The following is a 22,786-nucleotide window of genomic DNA, read 5'->3' on the forward strand; positions in this document are numbered from 1 at the left end:
ACACAGACCTGTTTATACCATCCCATTTGGGGGCTTTTGGGAAGCCATCCACAGAGATGGTAAAAAGTAAACATAAGTGCATCAGCCAGTTCTCTTGGGTTTGCTATTTTTGACCTGGAGGAGGTGTTTCCTGCATAGCTCTGAGTACTTTGGAAACCAAAACCTAGCACCTAAACATCTTGATTGAAGGTATATAGATAGATATTTATTTCTTGTTACCAGACACAGCATTCAGTGGTGCCTCGCAGACAAAATTACCACTTTTTTTTTCTTTCTCTCTGCCATCCTTTTGGTGAATTGCTTTTCTCCATTTCTTTTTCTTTCTTTGTAATTAGCACTATGCATGCAAATCTATCCTGAGAGCCCACTAGGTCTGTGCATGATTTTGAAGGTCCAGTTCAACATTTCTCTTTCACTTCCCGCTAATCCCACTCAGAAGTCTTTGTTCCCGTCTCCTCTACATTCTCAGAGCACTGAAAAACAAAAACAACTCTTTTGTTGTACCCTCCTAACACTTTCACAGTGTTATATGGATAAACATATAATTCCTCTCACGTAGGTTGTGAATTCCTTGAGAATAAGGAATTCATGTCTGTGCTGAACTTCATCTCCGTGATCACCCAAGCCTTGCACTGAAGACAGTCAGTAAATATTTGCTGAACTGCAGCGTAGTCACTGCAAACACAGAGCCCTAAAAAGTCAGATTTAGCAAATCAGCTTCCCAGACTTTATTTGCCCAGTGGGTATTGAAGCCTGCTCAGCTCAGCTCTGATGGGAACCAAGCAGAGGGATGTGATGACACGTAGATATATCTCTCGGGTCTAGGAACCAATTACAGCCCCTTCTGCCTAGCACGTATTGCTACCTGGCCAAAACTTCAGGATTTATGCCCTTTTCCTCTCCTGTTTTATGTCTGCTGCAACTTCGCTTTCTTGCATTTCCTACACAAATTATGTCTTTTGGGTTTATCTCTTTTCCCCCTTCAGTGAACAAGTAAATGTTGAGCACTTTGAGGTGTAGAAAGAGGCAGAGTTGGTGGTCTCTGCCAGAATTTACTACCTGCAGTAAATGCAGCATACAGCAGTTAAGTAACCGTGAGCAGGCCCTAGGGAGGGACATGATTGGTTGCCCCATTCATGGTCCAGGGAGTAATGCTTTGGGTTCAGAAGGGCCTTCTGTGCTTATGGGCTGAATTGATGAGTTTTCTCAGAAGAGAAGTGGCTAAACTTGACCTTGTATTTGGAAAAAAAAGATCAGGAAGCCCTTTGCAGTAGGAGAGCAGGAGAAGAATAGACTTTGGTCCCTTGGATTTCATTTATCTGTAAAAGGGGGTAATGACACCTATTTAATGAGGTAATAAGTGTGTGTGTGTGTGTGTGTGTGTGTGTACACACATATATGTATCAAACATGTAAGCTGTGTGCCTCATCCTTTCCTACAACATGTTCAGACTAGAAAACCTCCTAGGTCTCTTTGAATACAAATATTGCCTTAGTATAGTCAACATAATTATAATTTGGGGGGAGGGAATGTGAAGTTCCTTTAAAAAATACATTTTTAGAATGTCATAGGGAGAACCTTGGATGTTTACTTATTTGACCTATTGGCTGTTTTTTCATTTAAACTGTGTTTTGAGCCTCGGCTCAGGGCATATGTTTCTAGCCCAGCTGAAACAGTGCCCTTCAGGAATCCAGTGGGTGCTCAATTACAGCCTTTTAGAGCAGGAAAGGGCCTTAGTCAACATTGATTTGAGTACCCATTGCCCCATACACCATCCTGCGTCCTTCATGTTTATCTCATTTCCACCTCACGACAACCCAATGAAGAGTGGGTATTGTGTGTCCAGTTTATAGATGGGAACTGAAAATAATTTACCCTAGACTACCCAGCTCATACTATCCAAGCAGAGCAGAGATTCTGGCCCAGTCTGCTAGAATCTTTTCACGATCCCAGCCTCCCTTAGGAACAATTGGTTGAACTGTTTCATTTTACTGATGAGGAAACAGAGGCCCAGGAAGGCAGTGTGATTTGTCTCAGCCCATCAGTCATTGGTGAAGCTGGGACTTAGGGAAGAAGTGGTTTCCTGCCTTCAGGGTCGGAAATTTATGGCCTGAGCCAAGTTCCTGCTCACAGCCACTCTGCCTTCATTCTCCTTTTTTTCTGTCCTGTCTTGAGTCTGTGTTGTTTTGTTCTCTTCTGTCCTCTCTTGTGTGTTTTCTCTTTCCTTCTGGGCCTACAGCTCTGCAGTGATCTGTGTGGTGTGCGCATGCGCATGCACAGAGGCAAGGGTTTTTTGTTAGATGTTTATTATTTTTGGAAAGCACTTTAGGAACACTGTGTACGGATGGCCTATACAAATGGTGCTGATGGATTGATTAAGCTCTAAATGGGAAAGTGGAGTTCCCTGAGTTTGCTGCAGTGCAGAGGGAGATGGATGCTGAGATGGGTCTTGGGAGAAGAAGGGGTAGAGGACTGCTCATGCAGAACAAAGAGGATGGGTTTAACATTTCTTCCTTCCAGTTAGAACTTTTGTTGACTTGTGTTTTCAGAGGAAATATTTCTGGGCCCCTCCTATTCCCTAGAAGACATTCCAGATTCCTTAGAACTGAAAGGGCATTTGGGGATCATCCAGGCCCACCCCTTGAGGACCAGGAAGAATAATTGACTTGCCTGAAGCCAGTCCACTGTTGATTGGTGGAGCTGGGACTTAGAGCTGTCTTGTGCATTTAGGTCCATGCTGCAGTCATCCTGCTGTTAGGTTCTAGAAGAGATATTGGAGACTTAGAAGCTTAGGTGTGGGGCTGGGGTAGTGTCTCTGCTGCAGTCCCTGCTGTCTGAAGCTTGAGGACTATGGTAGGGGTAAAGTGTGACAACGGGAGGATGTGGGGAGCAGTTCTGGGGAAACCAGACAAAGATACAAAGAATATCAAAGCAATTAAAAAAAAATAAATACTCTTAACACCTGCCCTACTCTGACTTAGGTGGCTTATGAGGAAAGCTGAAGGTTATTTTGGGATTTTTAGGAGCTGAATTTTAACAAGAATTTGACTTTTTCTTTTGGGCTTTGGACCTGGAGATAAAAAGAAAATGGATAAGGCGTCATTCTGGCTGTTGAGGATCTCCAAGTCCAGTAGAACACTTTGTGCCTGTTGAAGCCCTCGCATGTTAGTGGTACAAAAGAAAGGGGAAGATACAGAGGAAGGAGTCACAAGGGGAGAAAAAAGGAAACTGAAGATGTCTAGAAGTAACTTCATTTTTTCATTTTGGAGGGAAGAGTAGGAGGCATTAAGATCTGATTAACGTTTAGATATCTTTTGCTGCTTTGGCCAAGCTGTTTCAGAGTGAGTAGGAGGGAAGTGGAGGAGACATGGAAGGGAAGAAAGGGAGCAGTAAGGGAGACCTTCCTGGCATGTTAGCCACTTCTCTTATCATACCCTCTGGGAGACTTATCACATCCTCACAGAGTTAAGACTTCTTATCTTTACATTCTGAAAGGTAATTAACTGGTTAAATTCTGGTCACATTTCACAAACTGTTCTTTGTCTTCTCCTATCACATGGCAGCATTGGGGTTGGTGAAGATGACTAATCAAAGGAACAGACTTTCTTGTTCTAGATTCTCTACTACTACCATCCCCTTTCTGGACTAGGTCTGAAGCAAGAAAAGGACTTATGTTGGTTTTACCCATCCAGTTCCTTCTCTTAACTAACAGAGAGATGGGTCATTGTTTAGGAAATAATCTGTCCTGAAAATTACATGTAGACTGAGGCTGATCTCACAGAACTGGAGAGAAACCTACTTTGTACCTGGGAGCCGAGTTTGACAGAGTCAGGACTCTTGCCCCCGCAGAGGAGAGCTCAGTAGAATGCTACATGACCCTGTTTCTCCAGCAGGACCGAGGCAGCCAGGCACGTGGGCTGAGGAGATCTGGGCCCTGAGCTGTCTCAGGGGCAGGGTGCCCTAGGTGTTTCATAGCTGGCCCCACCTGCTGCTGCTGCTACCCTAAGCTATGAGCCATTTTTGAAGGTGACTCCCAGTGATGAGGGAGCAGGAGGCTGGCTGAGGACAAAGCAAGAGCTGGCGCCTTGCACCCCCCCCTTCATCCGCTCCCCTCCATATGGACTTCATCACCAGGATACCTTTAATCTTTTCAGGCTCTTTGGTTAACCTGGAAGCATCTGTGGCAACAATAAGCAAGCAAACCATTTGGACTTTGGGCTTGTGTTACAGGTTGTCCTTTACTCCAGAAGCGTGTCATGTTTGCATCATCATTTTTTATGGGCAGATAAAGAATGCCCATAGATAGGTCTCTGCTGTCTTGGCTCCTAGGCCAAACTGTATATAGAAGGACCCGAGTTTTGCCAGTTTATAGAGCTTTCCTTTGTATTTTGTCCTTTTTGAACCTCACTACAGAGTAGGGAGATAGTTAAAGCAAGCAACAACCCCATTTTATAGACAAGGGTATAGAGGCAGAGGTGAGGTAAGTGGCTTCCCCAAAATCAGAGCCATGGGGCCTCATAGAGGATTGTTCTGAAAGGAAATGACTGTTCATGACGTTTAGCAGAGCACAGTCACCCAGCTTTTAATGTTCCGAGTTCACAGAGGTGTGAGAGACCAGATGCTGACCTTGAGGGCCAGACATTCTAGCTCATGGAGACTCTCTTTACCACATGCTATTGGGGCAGCAGCACCAGTCCCAAGGAAGAATATCAGGATGAATCTAGATTTTCCATGACTCCTCCTGACCCCATATTTTAGAGGGGGAGGCAGGCAGAGTTGTATTAAATGCAGAGAAGCTCGGATGTTGTGGTGAATTCTCTGGCTGAGAGAGACCTTCAAGCCTTTTTTAGATATGGAAATGGAAGCCAGGGAGCCTTTGTGATCAGCCAGCTGTTTGGTGGCAGAGAGGGGACTGACTTGCAGCCCTGGACCCTTTCCCCATTGTACCTCTAAGTTTAAATGTTCCATGCCTTGTGAGGATGGATGAGTGCCAACTTTGAACATGAGGCCAGGCTCCTCTTTAATCATAATTTTTCCCCAAAATTTTTTGTGGTAAAATACACATAAAATGAAATCGATCGTCTTAACCAGTTTTAAGTGTGCAGTTCAGTGGCATTAAGTGCATTCACACTATTGTACAGCTGTCACCTCCATCCGTCCATCTCCAGAGCTCTTCTGGCAAATTTGAAACTCTGTACTTACTAAACACTAACTGTTGTTTCTTCCCCCAGCCCCTGCCAACCAGCATCTACTTTCTGTCTGGAGAAGAAAGGTACCAAAGGAATACTCAAGTGAGATAGATTCTTCTCCTTCCCCTCCTCCTCCAAGTTTTTGTCTGTGTGTTTCTCTAGGGGTAATGAATAGTTAATTTGTTCTGAAGTGTTTTTCTTTTCACTTAATCTAAAGTCACAATTCAAGGATAGGTTTTATTTTTTAAATTCTGTGTTCAGAGCAGATCCCTTCTTAAAATGAAGAGATGTACATAGGTAACCCTTTCTCTACAATAACTGGGTTCTCCCATTCTGAGCAATACCTGGGGTTGTAGGTCTTCCCTTTTCTCTGTGTTACTTCTGAAGCACTAACTCTTGGCCTGGCCTTGCATGTAAACACTCCACTGACTACCCTCTGTTCATCTTTTTTTCTTTGTAGAGCTCCCATCGTCATTACCCCCATCTGTTCTTCCCTTAATCTGGTCTTAGGCTTCATGGTGGAATTGGTCCTTTGGCCCAGGTAGCTGCTTAAACAATAAGGGAGGAGTCCGTTGTTTCTTTAAAACAGAACAGGAGTTCATCTGTATGCATTTTCTTCCCAGTACTAAATGGGCTCCTCCCCACAGTATTCGTGAATTTGGCAAGCATTTGTTTCCTGCCTGTCAGGTGCCAGGCCCTGTTGCCCTCTCTTTTCCTAAGTACCCTGTTGAGTCTGATGAGGCGAAACAGATAAACATGTAGATATATTAACCTATTAGAGGTATAGTCATAGCAGGGTGCTCAGGATACTTGGGATGTAAGGGGGTTAGTTCTACTGGAGGTGGGCATGGTAGGAAGTGTCAGAACTCCCCCAGGAGATGCCCCCTTGTGCTGAGCCCTGGAAGTGACTGTATTCCTGGCAGGAGGGGTAGTCAGTTTTATTTGAATGTCAAGTTTGTTGAGGGAGGAGACAGGCGGTGTGCAAGAAGACCTTGCTACTTTAATTTTATTTTACATTTTTACCCATATGAATATGTAATACATGTACACGGTACACGGCTCAAGGAGATTAAAGGGGAATATGTACAGTGAAAAATGAGTTCTTTTCCTGTTAATCACTCATTTCTCCTCCCCGAAGGCAGTCGTTAGCTACCAATTTTTTATGCATCATTCCAGAGAGAGATTTTCCAGGCATGCATGTGTGTATATGTGTATCCCCTTTAAAAATACATGCATACTCACAAGTGGTTTTTTTCACGTGCTAATTTTGGAAGTGATTCCATATATGAGTACAGACTGACCTGCCTAGTTCTTTTCAAACCAGTGCATAGTATTCCATTACATGTGTGTATGACAACTTGTTAAACTCGTTTCACTTCAATCTTTTGCCGGTACAAAGGATGCAGTGATTATCTTACATCTACATCATTGCTCATGTGATTTTTGAGGACAGGTTCTAAAAGTAGAACTGATAGGTTAGAGAATATATGCATTTTGGGGACAGATGTCAAATTGCCCTCAAAAGAGCTCCACGTTAATTATAAAATACTAAATTTAAGATCCTTTACCACTTGGTGCCCCCTACACCCGACTCCAAAATCCTTGCCAGAGTATCTTCCTAAATGAATTTGGTCTTATAAATTCTCTGTTTATAATCCTGTAAGTGCTACATAGTTTTCATGGTAAAGTTTAAATTTCTTAGCCTAGCCCTTAACTCTGCCTCTGCCAAGAGTACTGTGCTCTCATTGTTCTGTTCCACTTGTATTTGGTACTTTTTTTCTCCTTTTTCACTAACACTAGCAGTCAGCATCATTTCTTCCGGGTAATCTTTCTTGATTGCCTTCACTTGTGCACAGAACATCTAAGCACCACTCTGATCCGGTGCCATCCATTCACTACAGAAGTATTTGTGCACGTGCTGTGATGGGGCACAACCAGGTATTATTATTCTCAGTGATCTGTGGGCTGTTGCCTTGGGGAATGATGACTACTTGGTAGAGCTTCCTGCTGTCAATGAACCAAAATTGGCAGCACCAAAGGGCCTTTTGCTAACTGGCCATATTCTTCAACCTCTTCTGATCTTGGTTGTGGCATCTGTCGAATGAAGAGGTGAAACCTTATGACCTCTAAGGTCTTATCAAGCTCAGTCCTTATTAATAATTACAACAGCAATAGCAGGCAGTGTTCACTGAGAACTTGCAAAGTGCCAGGGACTTGCCAAGTGTTTTGTCTGATAATCTTTACATCAAACCTATGAAGACCTATGGTTAGTATTCCCATTTTACAGATGAGGAAGCTGAGGCTAAGAGAATGATTTGGTCACATGGTCATAATAGAGTAAACAGATTTGAATTTTGGCATTCTAACTCCATTGTTCTTAGCCACCTAAATGTGTATACGTTCCACATATTTACATGTACACAGTTTTGTGTACTGATTTGGGTCACTTACTGACTCTACCCCCAGACTTCTTCAGGAACCATCCGTTTTTTACAGCTTTAAAGGCTCAAGTTGGAGCCTGTGTAAAAGCTGTGGAGAGAAGACTGCTACATTCACAGCTATTTGGTGGTAGTGAGTAAAGTTAGCTCTGTTTTTGAACCCCTGGCTCATGCTCATTGAAGACTTTCATAGCTGCTTTTCCTTCATACTGAGACAACTCATGCTGCTGTTTGGAATAACTCTCTTTAGCAGGGGATGTAGGCGTCAGTCAAGGCTTCAGACATAGATAGAAGGCAGGGCTGGTTAATATCCCTGGCAGAATCTCAGGGGTATCCTTTATTAGGGTTGTAGATGGCCGGCTCCCTTATCTATTTACATGAAACCTTATTAATGGAGAAGGAGATATGTGTATGGAATTTAAAAAGGGAGTGTAATCTTATTTGGAATACCTGTTATAAACAAGGATAAATGAAATCAGATGAGTTAACTAAAATATAATAGGCCTGTATCAACTCTTCAGCTTCTCTGAAGGCAGGTAGAAAAGTAATCCCTGAAATTCTTGACCCCTGATTTTTTTTTTTTTTTAAAGACTGGTTCCTAGTTGTCTTAAGTCATAGTCTGAACGGGGTGGAGAGGGGCAGTTAACAATTACAGACCGTCGGGGTGCCTGGGTGGCTCAGTGGGTTAAAGCCTCTGCCTTCAGCTCGGGTCATGATCCCAGAGACCTGGGATCGAGCCCCGCATTGGGCTCTCTGCTCCGCAGGGAGCCTGCATCTCCCTCTCTCTCTGCTTGCCTCTCTGCCTACTTGTGATCTCTGTTTGTCAAATAAGTAAATAAAATCTTTAAAAAAAACCCAACCAAACAAAAAACAATTACAGACTGTCCTCCCTCTAGAGATGGTCCTCCCTCTAGTTGTTGTCAGGTGCAATCAACAAGTGTGGCCTCTGGGGTCACAGGTGTGTTGGGTGAGCCTGGATTAATTGGTCCATTTTTGAGAGTCATGGCTGTGGAGTCAGTGTCAGATCCTCAGGGGCTCATCCAGCCTCTGGCAGTTGAACAAGCCTGGCCAGGGCTCTTGGCTTCCACTGCTGCATTCCTTCTCTAGGCGGTGTATTTCTCCCTTTAAGACACGTGTTCTCTATTTTTTTTTTTTTTTTCCTTTTGGTTGGTTGAACTTGCTATGAGTCCAGGTGGCAAAGGCAAAGCCTGACTCAGGGGTGTAGCACTATGTCAACAGCCGCCTCTCCCCTCCTCTCTGCTGGAGGCTGGGAGGTGGTGGGGCAGAGCCGGGGCAGTTTCTGAAAGCTCTGCTGTGCCCGACAGATCTTCAGATGAGCCTGTGCTTGTGTCCTTGTCCTGTTGCAAGGATCTGACTCCTGGCTGTGGACGCTCGTGGCACTCTGCTGCAGGCCTCAGCATTTCCCCCAGATACAAGTTGAAAAGCCACTTAGGCGGCTGTCCTTTCTTGGCAGCAGGAATTCATTTACTAGAATTCTTGAACTTTGTGACTATAGCTTCCTTATCAAAGTGTCTACGTACAACAAACTTAAGGCTGAAGCTTTCACTTATGTCTTTGTTTTGTTTTTTTTTATAGGTAAATCTACCCGTGGCTGACTTTAGAATTCTTACTTCTGGCTTTAAAAATTTTTTTTTTAAATACCTTGGACGGATAAAAGATGTGCCATGGCAGGATAGCACCAAAGAGCACTGCAGCGTTGGCCGTGGCCTCCGTGGGACATGGAGTGTTCCTTCCGCTGGTGATCCTTAGTACCCTCCTTGGAGAGAGCCTTGCCTCAGGTGGGTTTGGGCCTGCCTTTCTGTGGGGGAGGGAAAAGGCTCATACCTTTCTTTCTCCTGAAGCTGGGATAGGGGACTCTCCACCTAGAGGCCAGTTGCAGGGAGTCTTTTGTGCTGTGGTAAAGCAGGGGGCCAGTCAAGGGGAGTGGCAGTAAGGGGCCTCCTGAGCCAGCTGAAGGGAGGGGTGTGTAGGAACGTCCAGGGGATGTTGTTATGGGCTCTCTCCCTACAGCTGGAGTCACCAGGGAGGATGGAGCTGTAGCCTTCAGAGCATGATAGGCAGCAGGTTTGGGAATCAGACTGCTGGTGTTCTGAGTCCAGTGCTGCTGTTGCTGGCTCTGGGATTTGAGCAGATCTCACTTCTCTAAGCCTCAGTTTCCTCAGCGACAGAATGGGGTGATACTAGTCCCTACCTGGGGACTAGTCTAACACAATTGGTGCTTCATGATTGTTAGTTCATTATTGTTTGTTTCTTGTCTCTTTATGTTTTCTCTCAGAATAAGTAGAGTTGAGGTCTTGTAATTTAGTGAAACCAGGACCTGGTCACTGACACTCTAAACTTCGTGATCTCAGACATGCCATTTCGCCATTCCTTGGCTCAGTTTCTCCATTTATGAAACGAAGGAGTTGACCTAGGTACCTTTAAGGTCATATTCAGTTCCCTCCTTCTGTATTTTCATGATTCTGAGGACTTTCTGATTGAATCTGGTGAGGTGTAGGGGTCCTAGCAGCAGCTGAAAATGCAGCAGTGAGCCTTTTTGAGTTTGTATGATCCTTATTGCCTTCCACAGTGCTCTGAAGACCTTTCCAGCTTCTATTCATGTGGTCCTCTACACCCGGCGTTCTTCTAGGAAAGGGCGTATTTGGGTTTGTACCATAGGCCTCTGGGTGATGCTAGAGAACCTCCATAGAGCCTCTGTATTTGCAAGCACCAGTAGGGGTCTCAACTGATGATGATTTTTTTAAAAAAATATTTTATTAATTTATTTGACAGATCACAAGTAGGCATGGAGGCAGGCAGAGAGAGAGAGTAAGGGAAACAGGTTCCCCGCTGAGCAGAGAGCACAATTTGGGGCTTGATCCCAGGAACCAAGGCTCATGACCAGAGCGGAAGGCAGAGGCCTAACCCACTGAGACACCCAGGTGCCCCTGATGATGATTTTTTAAAAAGATTCTATGTATTTATTTACTAGAGAGAGCATGCATGCACACAAGTTGGGGAGGAACAGAGGGACAGTGACAAACATACTGTGCTGAGTGGGGAGCCCAATGTGGGACCTGATCCCACGACTCTGAGATCACGATCCAAGCTGAAATCAAGAGTTGGACGCCCAACCGACTGAGCTGCATGCACCCCTCAACTAATTATGATAGTAATGTGGCCCCTACCAGACTTCATTAGATATATACAGATGGTAGTTTTCTTTGGACAGCGTTCCGTAGAGAGGGATCTTAGTTAGATTCTGGAAGGGGACTTCAGAAGGATAGGGGCAGTGTGGTATAGTGCAGTGTATAGAGTCCCCATAGCTCAGTGCTCTCTCTCATTCTCTGTCATCTCCCACCACCCACTTACCCAACACATACAGATAATGGTGCAGTCTCATCTACGATTTTTCTTTTGAGCTGCTGGGAGAAATAGTGATGCGTCTCTTGTTGCACTGTAGCCTTCACCACCACCCACGTACTGATCTTCTCGTCCATTGCCTTCTCTTCACCCTGCTCTGACACTTAATTTAAACCTTTGCCATAAAGCCTAAGATCTCTCTGGTTGTGAGGAGCTCTTATTTAGCACAGTCAAGGAAGCCGCTAATGATTGGGACCCCACAGTCTGGGCATTGTGGCTATATGAAGTTCCAGAGGAAAAAGTGGCCAGGATCCACCAACATACAGCCAGGTGAAGCAGGGCTTATGTTCCCAGGGCTTGCAGCCCAAGCCAGAGACGCTCTCTAGAAGTGGTAGTCACAGAGCCACAGGATATGAAGACCCTGTCTTGTTCACCACTGTATGTCTAGAGTAGAAGTTGGCAAGCTATGGTCCCTGGACCAAGTCCTCTATGCTGCTTTTGTATGGCCTGTGAGCCAAGAATGGTTTTATATTTTTAAATGATCGGGAAAAAATCAAAATATTATTTCATGTATATATAAAAATTGTAAGTTCACATTTCAGTGTCCATAAATAAAGTTTTATTGGAACATAGCAATATTCATTCATAATATATTTTTTCTGTGTCTGTTTGTATTATAGTGGCAGTGTTGGGTAGTTGTGACATAAACTGTGTCACCCCCAAAACCTAAAGTATTTAGACTTTAAAACATTTAGCCCTTTATTGAAGAGATTTGCCGCCCTGCCCCTAGCCCAGAACAAATGGTGCTCAATAAGTATGTGCATAAGTGGAATGACTGTCGGAGCTAGGATTTTAGAGGTCATGTACTCACCTAGGGTCCTACGGCTAGGGTCCTACCGTCTTACTCAGGATCAGAACTTGGCTTAGTGCCTGGTATGCTACCAAGACCGTCTTCTTCCCAGGCTGCATTAGGGGAGCTGTCCCTTTGTGTGACCTGGCAATAGTAGGGTAGAATGTCTGCCTTTGGTTTCTGAAGTCTTTAGCCTCTTTAGCTTCATTAAGCCATTCCACCTACTGCCACCCTCTTTTTTATGGGCTCCACCCTTGCCTCCTCCCATTTCCCACCCCATTTTCCAACTACGCACACCTTCCCAACTTTCCATCCAAGGTCTGAATTCAATTATCAGGGACTGATGGTTTCAGACTGGCTGGATAAAGGGATTATTATTCTCCAATGTGGAAAAACGTATGTCTGTAGTGTGGGCTCAGAGCAGGATGGAAAAGTTGGCTCTGTAGTTTTTTCCCTCCCCCATCTGCACAGAATCCTCCCTCCCCTGCCACCCCACCCCCAGGTCTTTTCTGCTCCCCGTAAAATGTGTACTGGCACAGAGCAGGATGCAGGCAGGGGAAGGGGTGGCCCCATTACTTAGATCCAGTGTATCATGGCGCTGCCAGTGCGTTTCCTTTTCTGCAGTGGCTTCTTAGGGAGGAAGGCACCCACTCCTTGGCCTGAAACCCGAGCACACCTGTATGGCTGTGCCTGCCATAAGCAGCTTGCCAGATAGGCTTGACAAGAAACCTAGACTTTCAGATACTCTGAGGTCAAGGAAAGGCAGTTCAGTTCAGGAAAGGTCCCCTTTTCCTCTTGGTATGTATCTTACCAGCTCCTGTAGCTGCACCTGAACACCCACTCTGGAAGCATTTTAAAAGGAGGTGCTTGTAAATTACACAGTCTTTGTTACCCAGTAGGCTCTAGTAGACTTTGAATGTGCTTCTGTGAGAGTCCCACTGGACATAGGGAAGTGGGCATCCTGTAGGGGGGCAGTTCATCAGTGTGGTCTCTGGTTATAAAATACCACAGTCACCTTTAGTCTTGGTCATAATTGCTCAGGTGTAGAAAAGAATCATGTAGGACGGGCACTAGAGAATTCTGGTGCAGAGTTATGCCATGATCGAGGTTCAGTTTTCCATCTTGGTTTCCAGAGGCAGTAGGTCCAGCTTCCCCTTTGGTCATTCCTTAAACAGATAGAGAAGATTATTAGAAGTCTCCTTTTGGGGAGTGACAAAAGGAAGATTTTTTTTTTTAGATTTTTATTTATTTGACAGGGGGGGTGAGCAGGCTCCCCGCCAAGCAGACAGCCCAATGTGGGACTCGATCCCAGGACCCTGAGATCATGACCTGAGCTAAAGACAGAGGCTTAACCCACTGAGCCACCCAGGTGCCCCAAGGAAGCATATTTTATCTTCACACCTGGTTCACACTGTGTAGGCAGACCAGAATTAAAAAAAAAAAAAAAATACACACACACACACACACATATGTATATGTATATATATATTTTTTATATATATACATATGTATATATATGTATATATGTGTGTATGTATATATATGCAGAGTACCCAGCTTCCCTCTCTTCTTGGGCTAGAGAAGAATTAGGGTCCCGACTGTGTAGCAGCCTTTTTCAGATCTCACAACTCCTTCCCTTTACCTGTGATTTAAAAAAATATATTTTATATATTTATTTGAGAAAGAGCACGAGCAGCAGGGGGAAGGTCAGAGGGAGAGGGAGAAACAGAGTCTTTGCTGAGCAGGGAGCCCAGTGTGGGACTCAATCCCAGACTCTGGGTGGGATCACGACCTGAGCTGAAGGCAGATGCGTAACTGACTGAGCCCCCTAGGTGCCTTTACCTATGATTTCAAGAAACTTTATCTAAAAAAAAAGAAAGAAAAGAAGCATGTTTTATGACCTTAGGCAAATCATTTGATCTCTTTGTGTCTCCTTCAAAACAGAAACAAAATCCTTAAGGATGTGAGGTTGGTGTTGTGTAGCCTAATAAAAATGATTGGAGGATACTTGGCCTATAAAATGTGTGCTGTAATTCCCAAATAATGATAACAACAGAGTTGGTATGTGACCCGCTGTTGAGTCATGCTGGGCAGGAGATTTTTATGCAGATGACATTTTTTGCTGTCTTTAAAAAAACAAAACTAAAGATGCAAAGTCATTTTTTGTGTTCAGGGTAAGGAAGTGGGACTAGGTGTCTGACTTGACCAGTTGAGGAAGGACTGGTCTTTTTGAAACCCCTTTGCCTTCCGGAAAGGTCTAGTGTGATGGTCTCAACCCGCCTGCTCGCTGACTAATGTGAAAAGCTTTTGATTTTCATTCTCTCCCTTTCCTGAGGGGATTTACTGGAAAAAACTCTGTATTTTACTTGTTTCTGACTTTTAATTTTTTTAAGATTTTATTTTGAGAGAGAGAAGAGCGAGGAGGGGAGGAGCAGAGGGAGAGAGAGAAGCAGAATTCCCAATGTTGGGGAGAAGCAGGGAGCCCAGTGTGGAGCTTGATCCCAGCTCTCTGGGATTATGACCCGAGCCAAAGGCAGACTTAACTGACCGAGCTACCCAGGTGCTCCTGTTTCTGATTTTTTCCCCCCTTAAAGTGTTTCCATGACACTCTAGGCCATGTTAAATATCACACAAGCACCTAAACCAATTTTAAAATAGCAGGGAAAACAGCCATCTATGTTTCTATGCAGTAGGGTGAGAAAGCCTGGCAGTTAGTGTTCACTGAAGATGGAAAATGCTGAGAACAAGGCTCTCAGGGATAGGATGTGGCTTTGGCCCTTGACTTTGCTGTAGCGGAGGGGGGTTGACAGGTGGCCCTGGCTCACCATCGCCATCTCTGAAGGGATCTGGGGTCAGAGGTAATGTGCACTGAGCTGCGGGGAGAGGACAAGCTGGAAGCTGATGCATACAGAGCATCATTTATGTGTCAGGCTCTCTGTGTATCATCCCATTTGAAGCTTTCGGAAAGGTTGTGTGCTGGGTGGTCATGTAACCATTTTATAGATGAGAAACTGAGGCTGAGAGAGGTTACATAACCCAGAGACAGGCAGCAGTCAGTAGAGAAGCTGACTGGGATTTGTGTCCAGTCTGTCTTAACTCTGCTGCCCAGGGTCTGCTGAGAACCACACTGCCTGTGCTGAGTGGTAGGCTTCTCTGAGACCCATTTCTTGTGTCACCCTTTTGGAGCACTCCGGGCAATCTTCAGAGTTTTCTTTTGACAGAAAGAAAGACGCCGTCTGTGTTTCCTCCCGTGGATAAAGGATGAAGGAGTCATCACTGGGTTACCATGTTTGCCTCTGTGGTGATTTCTGTTCTCATCTACAATGGCCCTTAGTTGTTTGGTTCCCAGTTTAGGCACAAAGTTTGCCAAGGCGGTTCTATTCTTGGAAAAGAACAATAAGAACCACAGCAAATTGTTTGCTAAATGAGGATGTAGTTCCCAAAACATCCGCACAGCATCTTCCTGTCAGTTGTAAACACTGCCGATGAAGTGATGTAATCTCTCCATGGTGTAATTACCTGTGACTATAAAAAGACTTGAGGATTGTGGGAGGCAGCTGGATGGGTCATTATGTGGCTTGCTGAAGGGTGGCATCAGGAAAAGATATTGAGAAATTACCTTCCTCAGGCTGATTGTTGTGCCATGTTGAGAACACTTCAGACGCATGGCATCAGCCTTGCACTGTAAGTTTTGAGGAACAGAAACCAGGAGTCCAGTGAACTGAACATCTGAGTGGGTCTCACTTTGGTTAAAGCCCTGAGTCAACACAGATTCCACCTTCTAAGCAAAGGTGCCCTAACTACCCAGGCCTAATTTGTGAGCGAGGATGATATCCTTAGATGCCCAACTCCTTCTGCAAAAAGGGCCACAGGATGCTTTACAAACAAAACCGAAAAACCTAGGGCCTGCTTTCAAAGTTCTTAATTATTCTAGTTGGTTTGCAGGTTGATTCTTTTCCTCACCTCTTACCCTCTGGGAGATTCCTTTCCTCTACCTCACTCAGGAGGGTGAGCCTGTGGAGGGTCTGAGCCTCCACTTCCATTCTGGGTGGCTGGCTGCCTGGAGTGTGGCCAGGTCAGGAGTGACCTTGGTCTGACTTGTGTTAGCTTTGAGGCCCAGAGGGACAGCCGTATTTAGAGACAACCTTTCTATGCTGCTGCATGAAAAAGGGTTGCTGGCTGCTGATCTCTCCTAGCCTTGTTTACCTGCCTCACCTGAAGCCAGCCTAATGCATGAAATCTGAATGTACTGGAAGATAGGGTGAGATTATAACTGTTTCTTTTTTTAAAGATTTTATTTATTTATTTGACAGAGATCACAAGTAGTCAGAGAGGCAGGCACAGAGAGAGGAGGAAGCAGGCTCCCTAGTGAGCAGAGAGCCCGATGTGGGGCTCGATTCCAGGACCCTGGGACCATGACCTGAGCTGACGGCAGAGGTTTTAACCCACTGAGCCACCCAGGCACCCTGATTATACTATTTCTTTAAAAAGTTAATTTATTTGTTTATTTAAATAATCTCTATGCCCAACGTGGGGCCCAGAGGTCAAGAGTTGTATGCTCTTCCAGGTGCCTGGGTGGCTCAGTCAGTTAAGTGTCTGCCTTCAGCTCAGGTCATGATCCCGGGGTCCTGGGATCGAATTCTGCATCAGGTTCCTTGCTCAGTGGGAAGTCTGCTTCTCCTTTTCCCTCGCTATTGCCACTGTTTGTGCTCTTTGACTCTCTCTCTCTTTCTCTCTCTCTGTGTCAAATAAATAAAACCTTAAAAAAAAAAAAAGTCGTATGCTCTGCCAACCAAGTCAGCCAGGTGCCCCTAGGTTCCCCTAGATTATAACTATTAAAAAAACATTGTCCCCTAGCATTTTTTCACAGAGCTGTCTCTTGTTAGGTGGGATAGGATTCAACTCATAAACACCTTAAAATAGTAAATACCACCCACAGCTCTCATGGGGCCATTGAGGTCACTAGTACAGCTCAGTGTGACATCCGGCTGTCATTATTCTTCAGGCATGCCCCTTGTGTGTTGTTTTTAATTCCAGTGTAATAAACGTATGAGGTTATATTAGTTTCAGGTGTACAGTATAGTGATTCAACAATTCTGTATATTAGTCAGTGATCATTACGGTTAAGTGTACTCTTAATCCCTTTCACCTAATTCACCCATCCCTCCACCCCCCACCCCCCTGTAACCATCAGTGCATTCTCTGTGGCTGAGAGTCTGTGTTTTTTGTCTCTTTTTTTTCTTTGTTCATTAGTTTTGTTTCTTAAGTTCCACTGATGAGTGAAATCACATTGAATTTGGCTTTCTCTGACCCCTGCCTTATTTCACTTATGTCATGTGCTTCACTAAGCATTATTATTTTTTTTTTAAAGATTTTATTTATTTGACAGAGAGAGATCACAGTAGACAGAGAGGCAGGCAGAGAGAGAGGAGGAAGCAGGCTCCCCGCTGAGCAGAGAGCCCGATGCGGGACTCGATCCCAGGACCCTGAGATCATGACCTGAGCCAAAGGCAGCGGCTTAACCCACTGAGCCACCCAGGCGCCCCTTGACTAAGCATTATATCCTCTAGATCCATCCATATTGCTGTGGATGGCAAGATTCTTTCTTTTTTATGGACTTCTTGTTTTTGGAGAGGCAGTGTATTCTGATTAAAAGCATGGACCTTGAAGTCCACTTGCCTCAGTTTGAATGTGGCCCCTACTCGTAGCTATCTGTGTTACCTTGGATAAAGTTCTGACCATACTTTCTTTGTTTCGCTAGAATGGGGATGATAATAATGCCTACTTCATAAGATGATTGTGAGAATTAAATGAGGTTGTATATGTAAAACATGGCCTGGCATACAAAGAAATAATTCCCAGGTTGAAAGAATGGGTTTGGCTCCCCTTTTTTCCCACCCATAATTCCCTCTATTCATCTCTCAAGTCAAGGCCAAGAGGACTCCTTTTTCTGAACATTAACACCTTCAAAGCCTGTTCTCACTATTCTTCCAGTGGCTAGATTCCTGTGGCTGGAATTGTGCCTCTTCCCCTTCCTCCTAAACCTGACTCTTCATCCTTCAGAATCCAATTCCAAGTCACATCCTTTATGAGACACCGCTCATACCCTTACTACTAGAATTAATAAGGTCTGGAGGGAGGAGAGTAGGCTTTGTGTGTATTTCTTGCATGGAATTAGTAGGAGCTCCTAGTCTTTTTTCTTGAGGTTGTCAGAGGTTTCCCAAAGAACAAGTTTCCAGTTCTGGGAACCTTGACTATTTTTGATGGAAAGGAATCAGACAGCTTGTTAAGACTTCTGGGAATTGAAGGGAGTGGATGGGTGGTCAGTCGGTAAAGTATCTGCCTTTGGCTCAGGTTATGACCCAGGGTCCTGTGATTGAGTCCTGCATTGGGCTCCCTGCTCAGTGGGGAGTCTGCTTCTGCCTCTACCTCCCCCAACCTCCCTGGCCCCACCACTGCTCATGCTTTCTCTCTGGCGTGCGCACACTCTCTCTCTCTCTCTCTCTTTCTTTTAAATAAATAAACAAAACATTAAAAAAAAAAAGACTTCTCAGAATTGCAGCTTTGGGAAACCTGAACCCCTTGTTCTGCAGACCATGATACACACACCCTATAGACTTGCTCCAAGACCTAATGACTCGGGGTGGCCAGGGTTGCTGTGGTACCTACTGGGTTTAGTATTTTCCTCAGCAGCATTACCTCATTTAGCAAGTGAGTGTTGACATAAGGTGGGCAGGGAGGACAGCGGGAAGTATATAATGCCATGGAGGGCTTTCTGGGGCCAGGCACTGGACTGAATTGTGGTGGAAGGTCTCTGCTGTAGTTGGGTCCTTGTGGTATGTCTGTGAGAGGAGGGCAGCTGCAGCCAGGGCCAGTGCTGTACCCCAGAAGAAGCGCAGAGCAGACGGCTCCTCTGATCCTCTGATGTACTTGGTCACTTGCTGACACCCCTGCTGCACGCCAAGATTGCACCTGCTGCGTTTCTGCGTGACTCATGCTGGGGTCAGGGCAGGCCCTGGACTAGAGGACTGCATGTAAGAGGGGTTCCTGACTCAGATAGGGAGGGCCCCGGTAGCTTTTTCTGAGGGAGAGAAGTCTATACCCAGAGCTGAGAGGCAAGTAGGAGCCAGCGAGTAGGGGAGACGAGATTTCATAGTAGGGTTAAGAATGCAGTCATATATAGGATCTCTCTGATATGAGGAATTGAGAGGCACAGTGGGGGTCTTGGGGGGGAGGGAAGGAAAAAATGAAACAGGATGGGATCGGGAGGGAGACAAACCCTAAGAGACTCTTAATCTCACAAAACAAACTGAGGGTGGCTGGGGGGTGGGGGGGTATGGAGAGGGTGGCTGGGTGATGGACACTGGGGAGGGTATGTGCTATGGTGAGTGCTGTGAAATGTGGAAGACTGAGGATTCACAGACCTGTACCCCTGGAGCAAATAATACATTATATGTTAATTTTAAAAAAAAAAAAAAAAGAGAGAGAGAGAGAGAATACAGTCTTTGGGGCCAGACAGGCTGGTTTGAATCCTAATTCTGCCACTAACACGTAGTATCACTTTGAGCAAGTTTCTCAGAATTGATGTCCTTCAGTTTTCCTGTGTGCGATATCAGGATGATAACACACTGGCCATGTAGGGTCGTGGTGTTCCCTCATTATTGTTGTTCTGTGGCACCTCACCAGTGGCAGGGACAGGCAGCATGGTGGGGGCAAGTGTAAGGGGGACAGGGAGAGAGTGGAATGTAGTGTCTGCTCTGCTTCCTTGACCCTTCCTTTCGAACTTGCTGTGCTACTTCTGTTGAAACCTTGGAAGTCCTATGCACGCTGTCCCCTAAACTGGTGTGCCTCTCGCCATGCTGGATGAAGGGGTGGTCTCTGTCTTGGTGGAGCAGGATCGGAAGCTGAGATTTTAGAACAAAAATAAAGTCAAGCCTTAGTTTGAGAGTTCAGAGATGGGGCTGAAGATCACCAACAGCGCAGTGTTGGGGAAGCTTCTGGGAGGTGAGAAGCTGCTGGTGCAGCCAGTGCCTTTCCTGCTGAGTTGTTCCAGTCGAGGAGGAGAGGAGAAGGAGTTAGGAGGAAGAGAAACAAGGTCTGAGCTGGAGTGTCTCAAGGATCAAAGGGTTTAAGAGAAAGCAAACACCAGCTAATGGATTCAGGGTTGGATGAGTCTAAACTGGAAATAAAGCGGGCTGGAGGAGGGTGTTGGTTTTGGTACAAGTTGTAGGAAAGGTTGGGGCTGAGAAGAATTGTGCCCCTATTTGCCTGTGGGAACTCAAAGTGACCAGGTAAGTGAGATCCCTTCCAGCCTGCTGGAGGGTTCAGGGTCACTCAGGAAAGGCCCCTCATGCTATGCCTCAGCCCAGCCAGCCCGTGGGAGGAGTTTCTGACAACGACTCCTTCTTTCAGCCAGTCTGACTCATAGCACAGGGTCCCATGGGGGTCTAGCTCAAGTCCGGAATCCCACGGGAGGCTGAAGGGTGGAGGAGGCTCCTAATTGATTTGGAAGGGAGAGGAGTGGAGGAGCAGCCGGTATCTGGGGTGTGCAGATATATTCCAGGAGACTTCAGCTTGGATTGGCGCTGGGGTAATCGGAGACGCTGGGGTGAGGACTGTCTGTGATTTGATGTGTTTGGGGCGTAGAGAGCTTTTGTGACTGCCAGTCCAGATATGTCTCGGATTTCTTGAGAGTGGCTCTCGGCAGAGGAACTCATTGTCCACGCTCTTGTTCTCTCTATCTTGTGGTTAGGCAGGGCAGAGGTTTTGAGGTCCCTCTCTCTGGTATTCAGAAATTCTGTTAGCAGTAATGGCAGACCTGGCCTTGCAGGAATAATTAAGACTGTGGATAATAGGATTAGATGAGGTCATATATGTAGAAGTGCTGGGTGAACAATAAAAGTCTATTCTAATGGAAAGGATTATTATAATATTCCTTTTTTTTTAGTTGGCGTCTCTTTTCCAAATTGCTCAAAGCACTTGGTTAACAGTAACTGGTTAATCCTTCATTTATCCCTGGGTGGGAGGCTGGCATTTAGTGGCCCCTTTTTATACAAGATCAAACTAAATTTGCCAACAGAGCCCCAAATCTTGAGTTTGAAGCCCAAATCTGTGGAGTGGAAATCTAAAGCTTGGATCTCTGAATGTGATGATGCTTCATTTCTGGGAATAAAGAAGGTGGATGGAGAAAGGGAGACATCATTTAAAAAATTTTTGTTTTTCTTCACCGTCAGGTTAGACAAGGTTGTCATAGTCAGGGCTTTAAGAGACGTGGAAGTCCAACATCCATTTTTCTCTAAGAAGCCACAGAGTCCCTCTTGAGATTAGGCCCCGGGATAAGCTAGAGAAGAGGAAGGCTAATCAGTGTAGATTTGGGACAAGGACAGAGAGTGGGAGCTAGTGGGGTTGTTAATGCTGTTCTCTTAAGGCTGTGGTTGGCAGTGTCTGCAATGCCAGTCTGGCACCCCAGTCCCACCTTCCTGACACACACCCCTGGAGCCTCACGTGCTGCTCCGTTGTGTCCCAGGAAGTGTCAAGGGACCCATAGTAGGTGCTTGTTGTCGGTCTCAGGGTGAAACCCCATGGAGGGGGTTCAAAAACCTCCCTGAGTGTCTGGCCCAGGCCAGTTTTACTGCAGAACAAGTACCTGCAGTTTGCATTTGGTGGGATGGTGTCTGGGCAGATCAACCTCAAGTCAGTGCCACAGTCAGGGAGAGGTCTAGGCCCACTGAGCCACCTTTCTCCCTTCTGAAAGGCTTCACTAGTCGGGAGTTGGTGAAGAGAGGTCCTGCTTTACAGTTCGCATTGCAGGGTCACCTTTCTCCCCATGCCCATGCTTTCCTGCCTCTGGTTAAGGCTTGAAGGACAGTTGATGTATTTTGGACCCTGGAAGCAAGAGAAGAATATGCTGAGTTGGGAAGTTTCTCCTTCCAGTGGCAGCTACATGGACTCCTAGGCTTGAGATTCTAGAGATCATTCAGGTGTGTTATTTAAGAGTCACATATTGGGAGAGAAGCAACAGGTTGAACCTTACAGGTTATACGCTCCATTGGGTCTCAAATTTGAGCATGCGTTAGAATCCCCTGGAGGGCCCAGATTGCTGGGCTTGCCTCCAGAGTTTCTGAGTCAGCAGGCCTAAGAATTTGCATTTCTGCTAAATTCTTGCATGCTGCTGCTGGTGATCTGGGGATCACATTTTGGAAACCACCAGTTTACACTTGAGGTGAATAAGCCCATCTGATCTTTTCAGAGCAATTTTTGGTAAGGTGGGGACAGAGGGCTAGAGAGGTCTTGAACCCACTATGGGGAGAAGTGGTTCAGAAATAGGATGTTGCAGGCAGGCCCATGTAATTTGGAAACTAGGAAAAAGTTAAGTGAGTAAGGGAAGAAGCTCACAGGTCTGTCTCTGACCTTCTGTGGGCTGGTTCTGGTCCTTGCCCACCGTCCCGCAGAGAGAGCGCAGGAGTAGGTGTAGGGTGGACCTTGCGAGCCTCTGGCTAGGTCATCCTGGACATCCTCTCCTCACCCACTTCTTACTCTGCCCTCTTAGGCAGTAGTCAGTCCTGGAAGTCCGCATTTTAGGAAGTCTTTCCACAGCTCAAGGTCTGGGGTGTAAAGAGTATGAAGAGCAGAGCCCCGAGCCGGGGATCCCAGGCACCGGCACCAGCACCGGCACCAGCACCAGCACCAGCACTGCTTCTAAAGAGCAGTAACTGAAGGCCCCTTATTTGCTCACCGGTGGGGGAGAGGTGGACAAGCTTTCCAGGGCCCTTTGAGTTCTGACACCTGGGATTCGCTAATGCCTCTTTTGATAGCTTCCCCCACCATGCTCAGGAACTTCTGCATACTTGTTACCTGCTTCTAATGTTCTACGTACGGGAAAACTTCTGTTGATAAGCAGTACTGATCAGAGTCCTGTCCAGAGACTGCCTTGCCCAAAGTGAAAC

At 45.7% G+C, this 22,786-nt stretch overlaps 1 protein-coding gene across 1 annotated transcript in view; it reads left to right on the top strand.

Annotated features, from left to right (window-relative positions):
• Window positions 1-22,786, top strand: part of SUSD6 (sushi domain containing 6) — a 94,738-nt gene that overhangs the window by 34,583 nt on the left and 37,369 nt on the right. Inside the window, exon 2 of the mRNA XM_059373479.1 lies at window positions 9,224-9,426. Coding sequence (XP_059229462.1) covers window positions 9,306-9,426 — 121 coding nt within the window. The 5' untranslated portion in view covers window positions 9,224-9,305. The remainder of the gene's footprint in view (window positions 1-9,223; window positions 9,427-22,786) is intronic.

This window comes from Mustela nigripes, chromosome 13 (assembly GCF_022355385.1).
Source record: "Mustela nigripes isolate SB6536 chromosome 13, MUSNIG.SB6536, whole genome shotgun sequence".
Taxonomy (NCBI): domain Eukaryota; kingdom Metazoa; phylum Chordata; class Mammalia; order Carnivora; family Mustelidae; genus Mustela; species Mustela nigripes.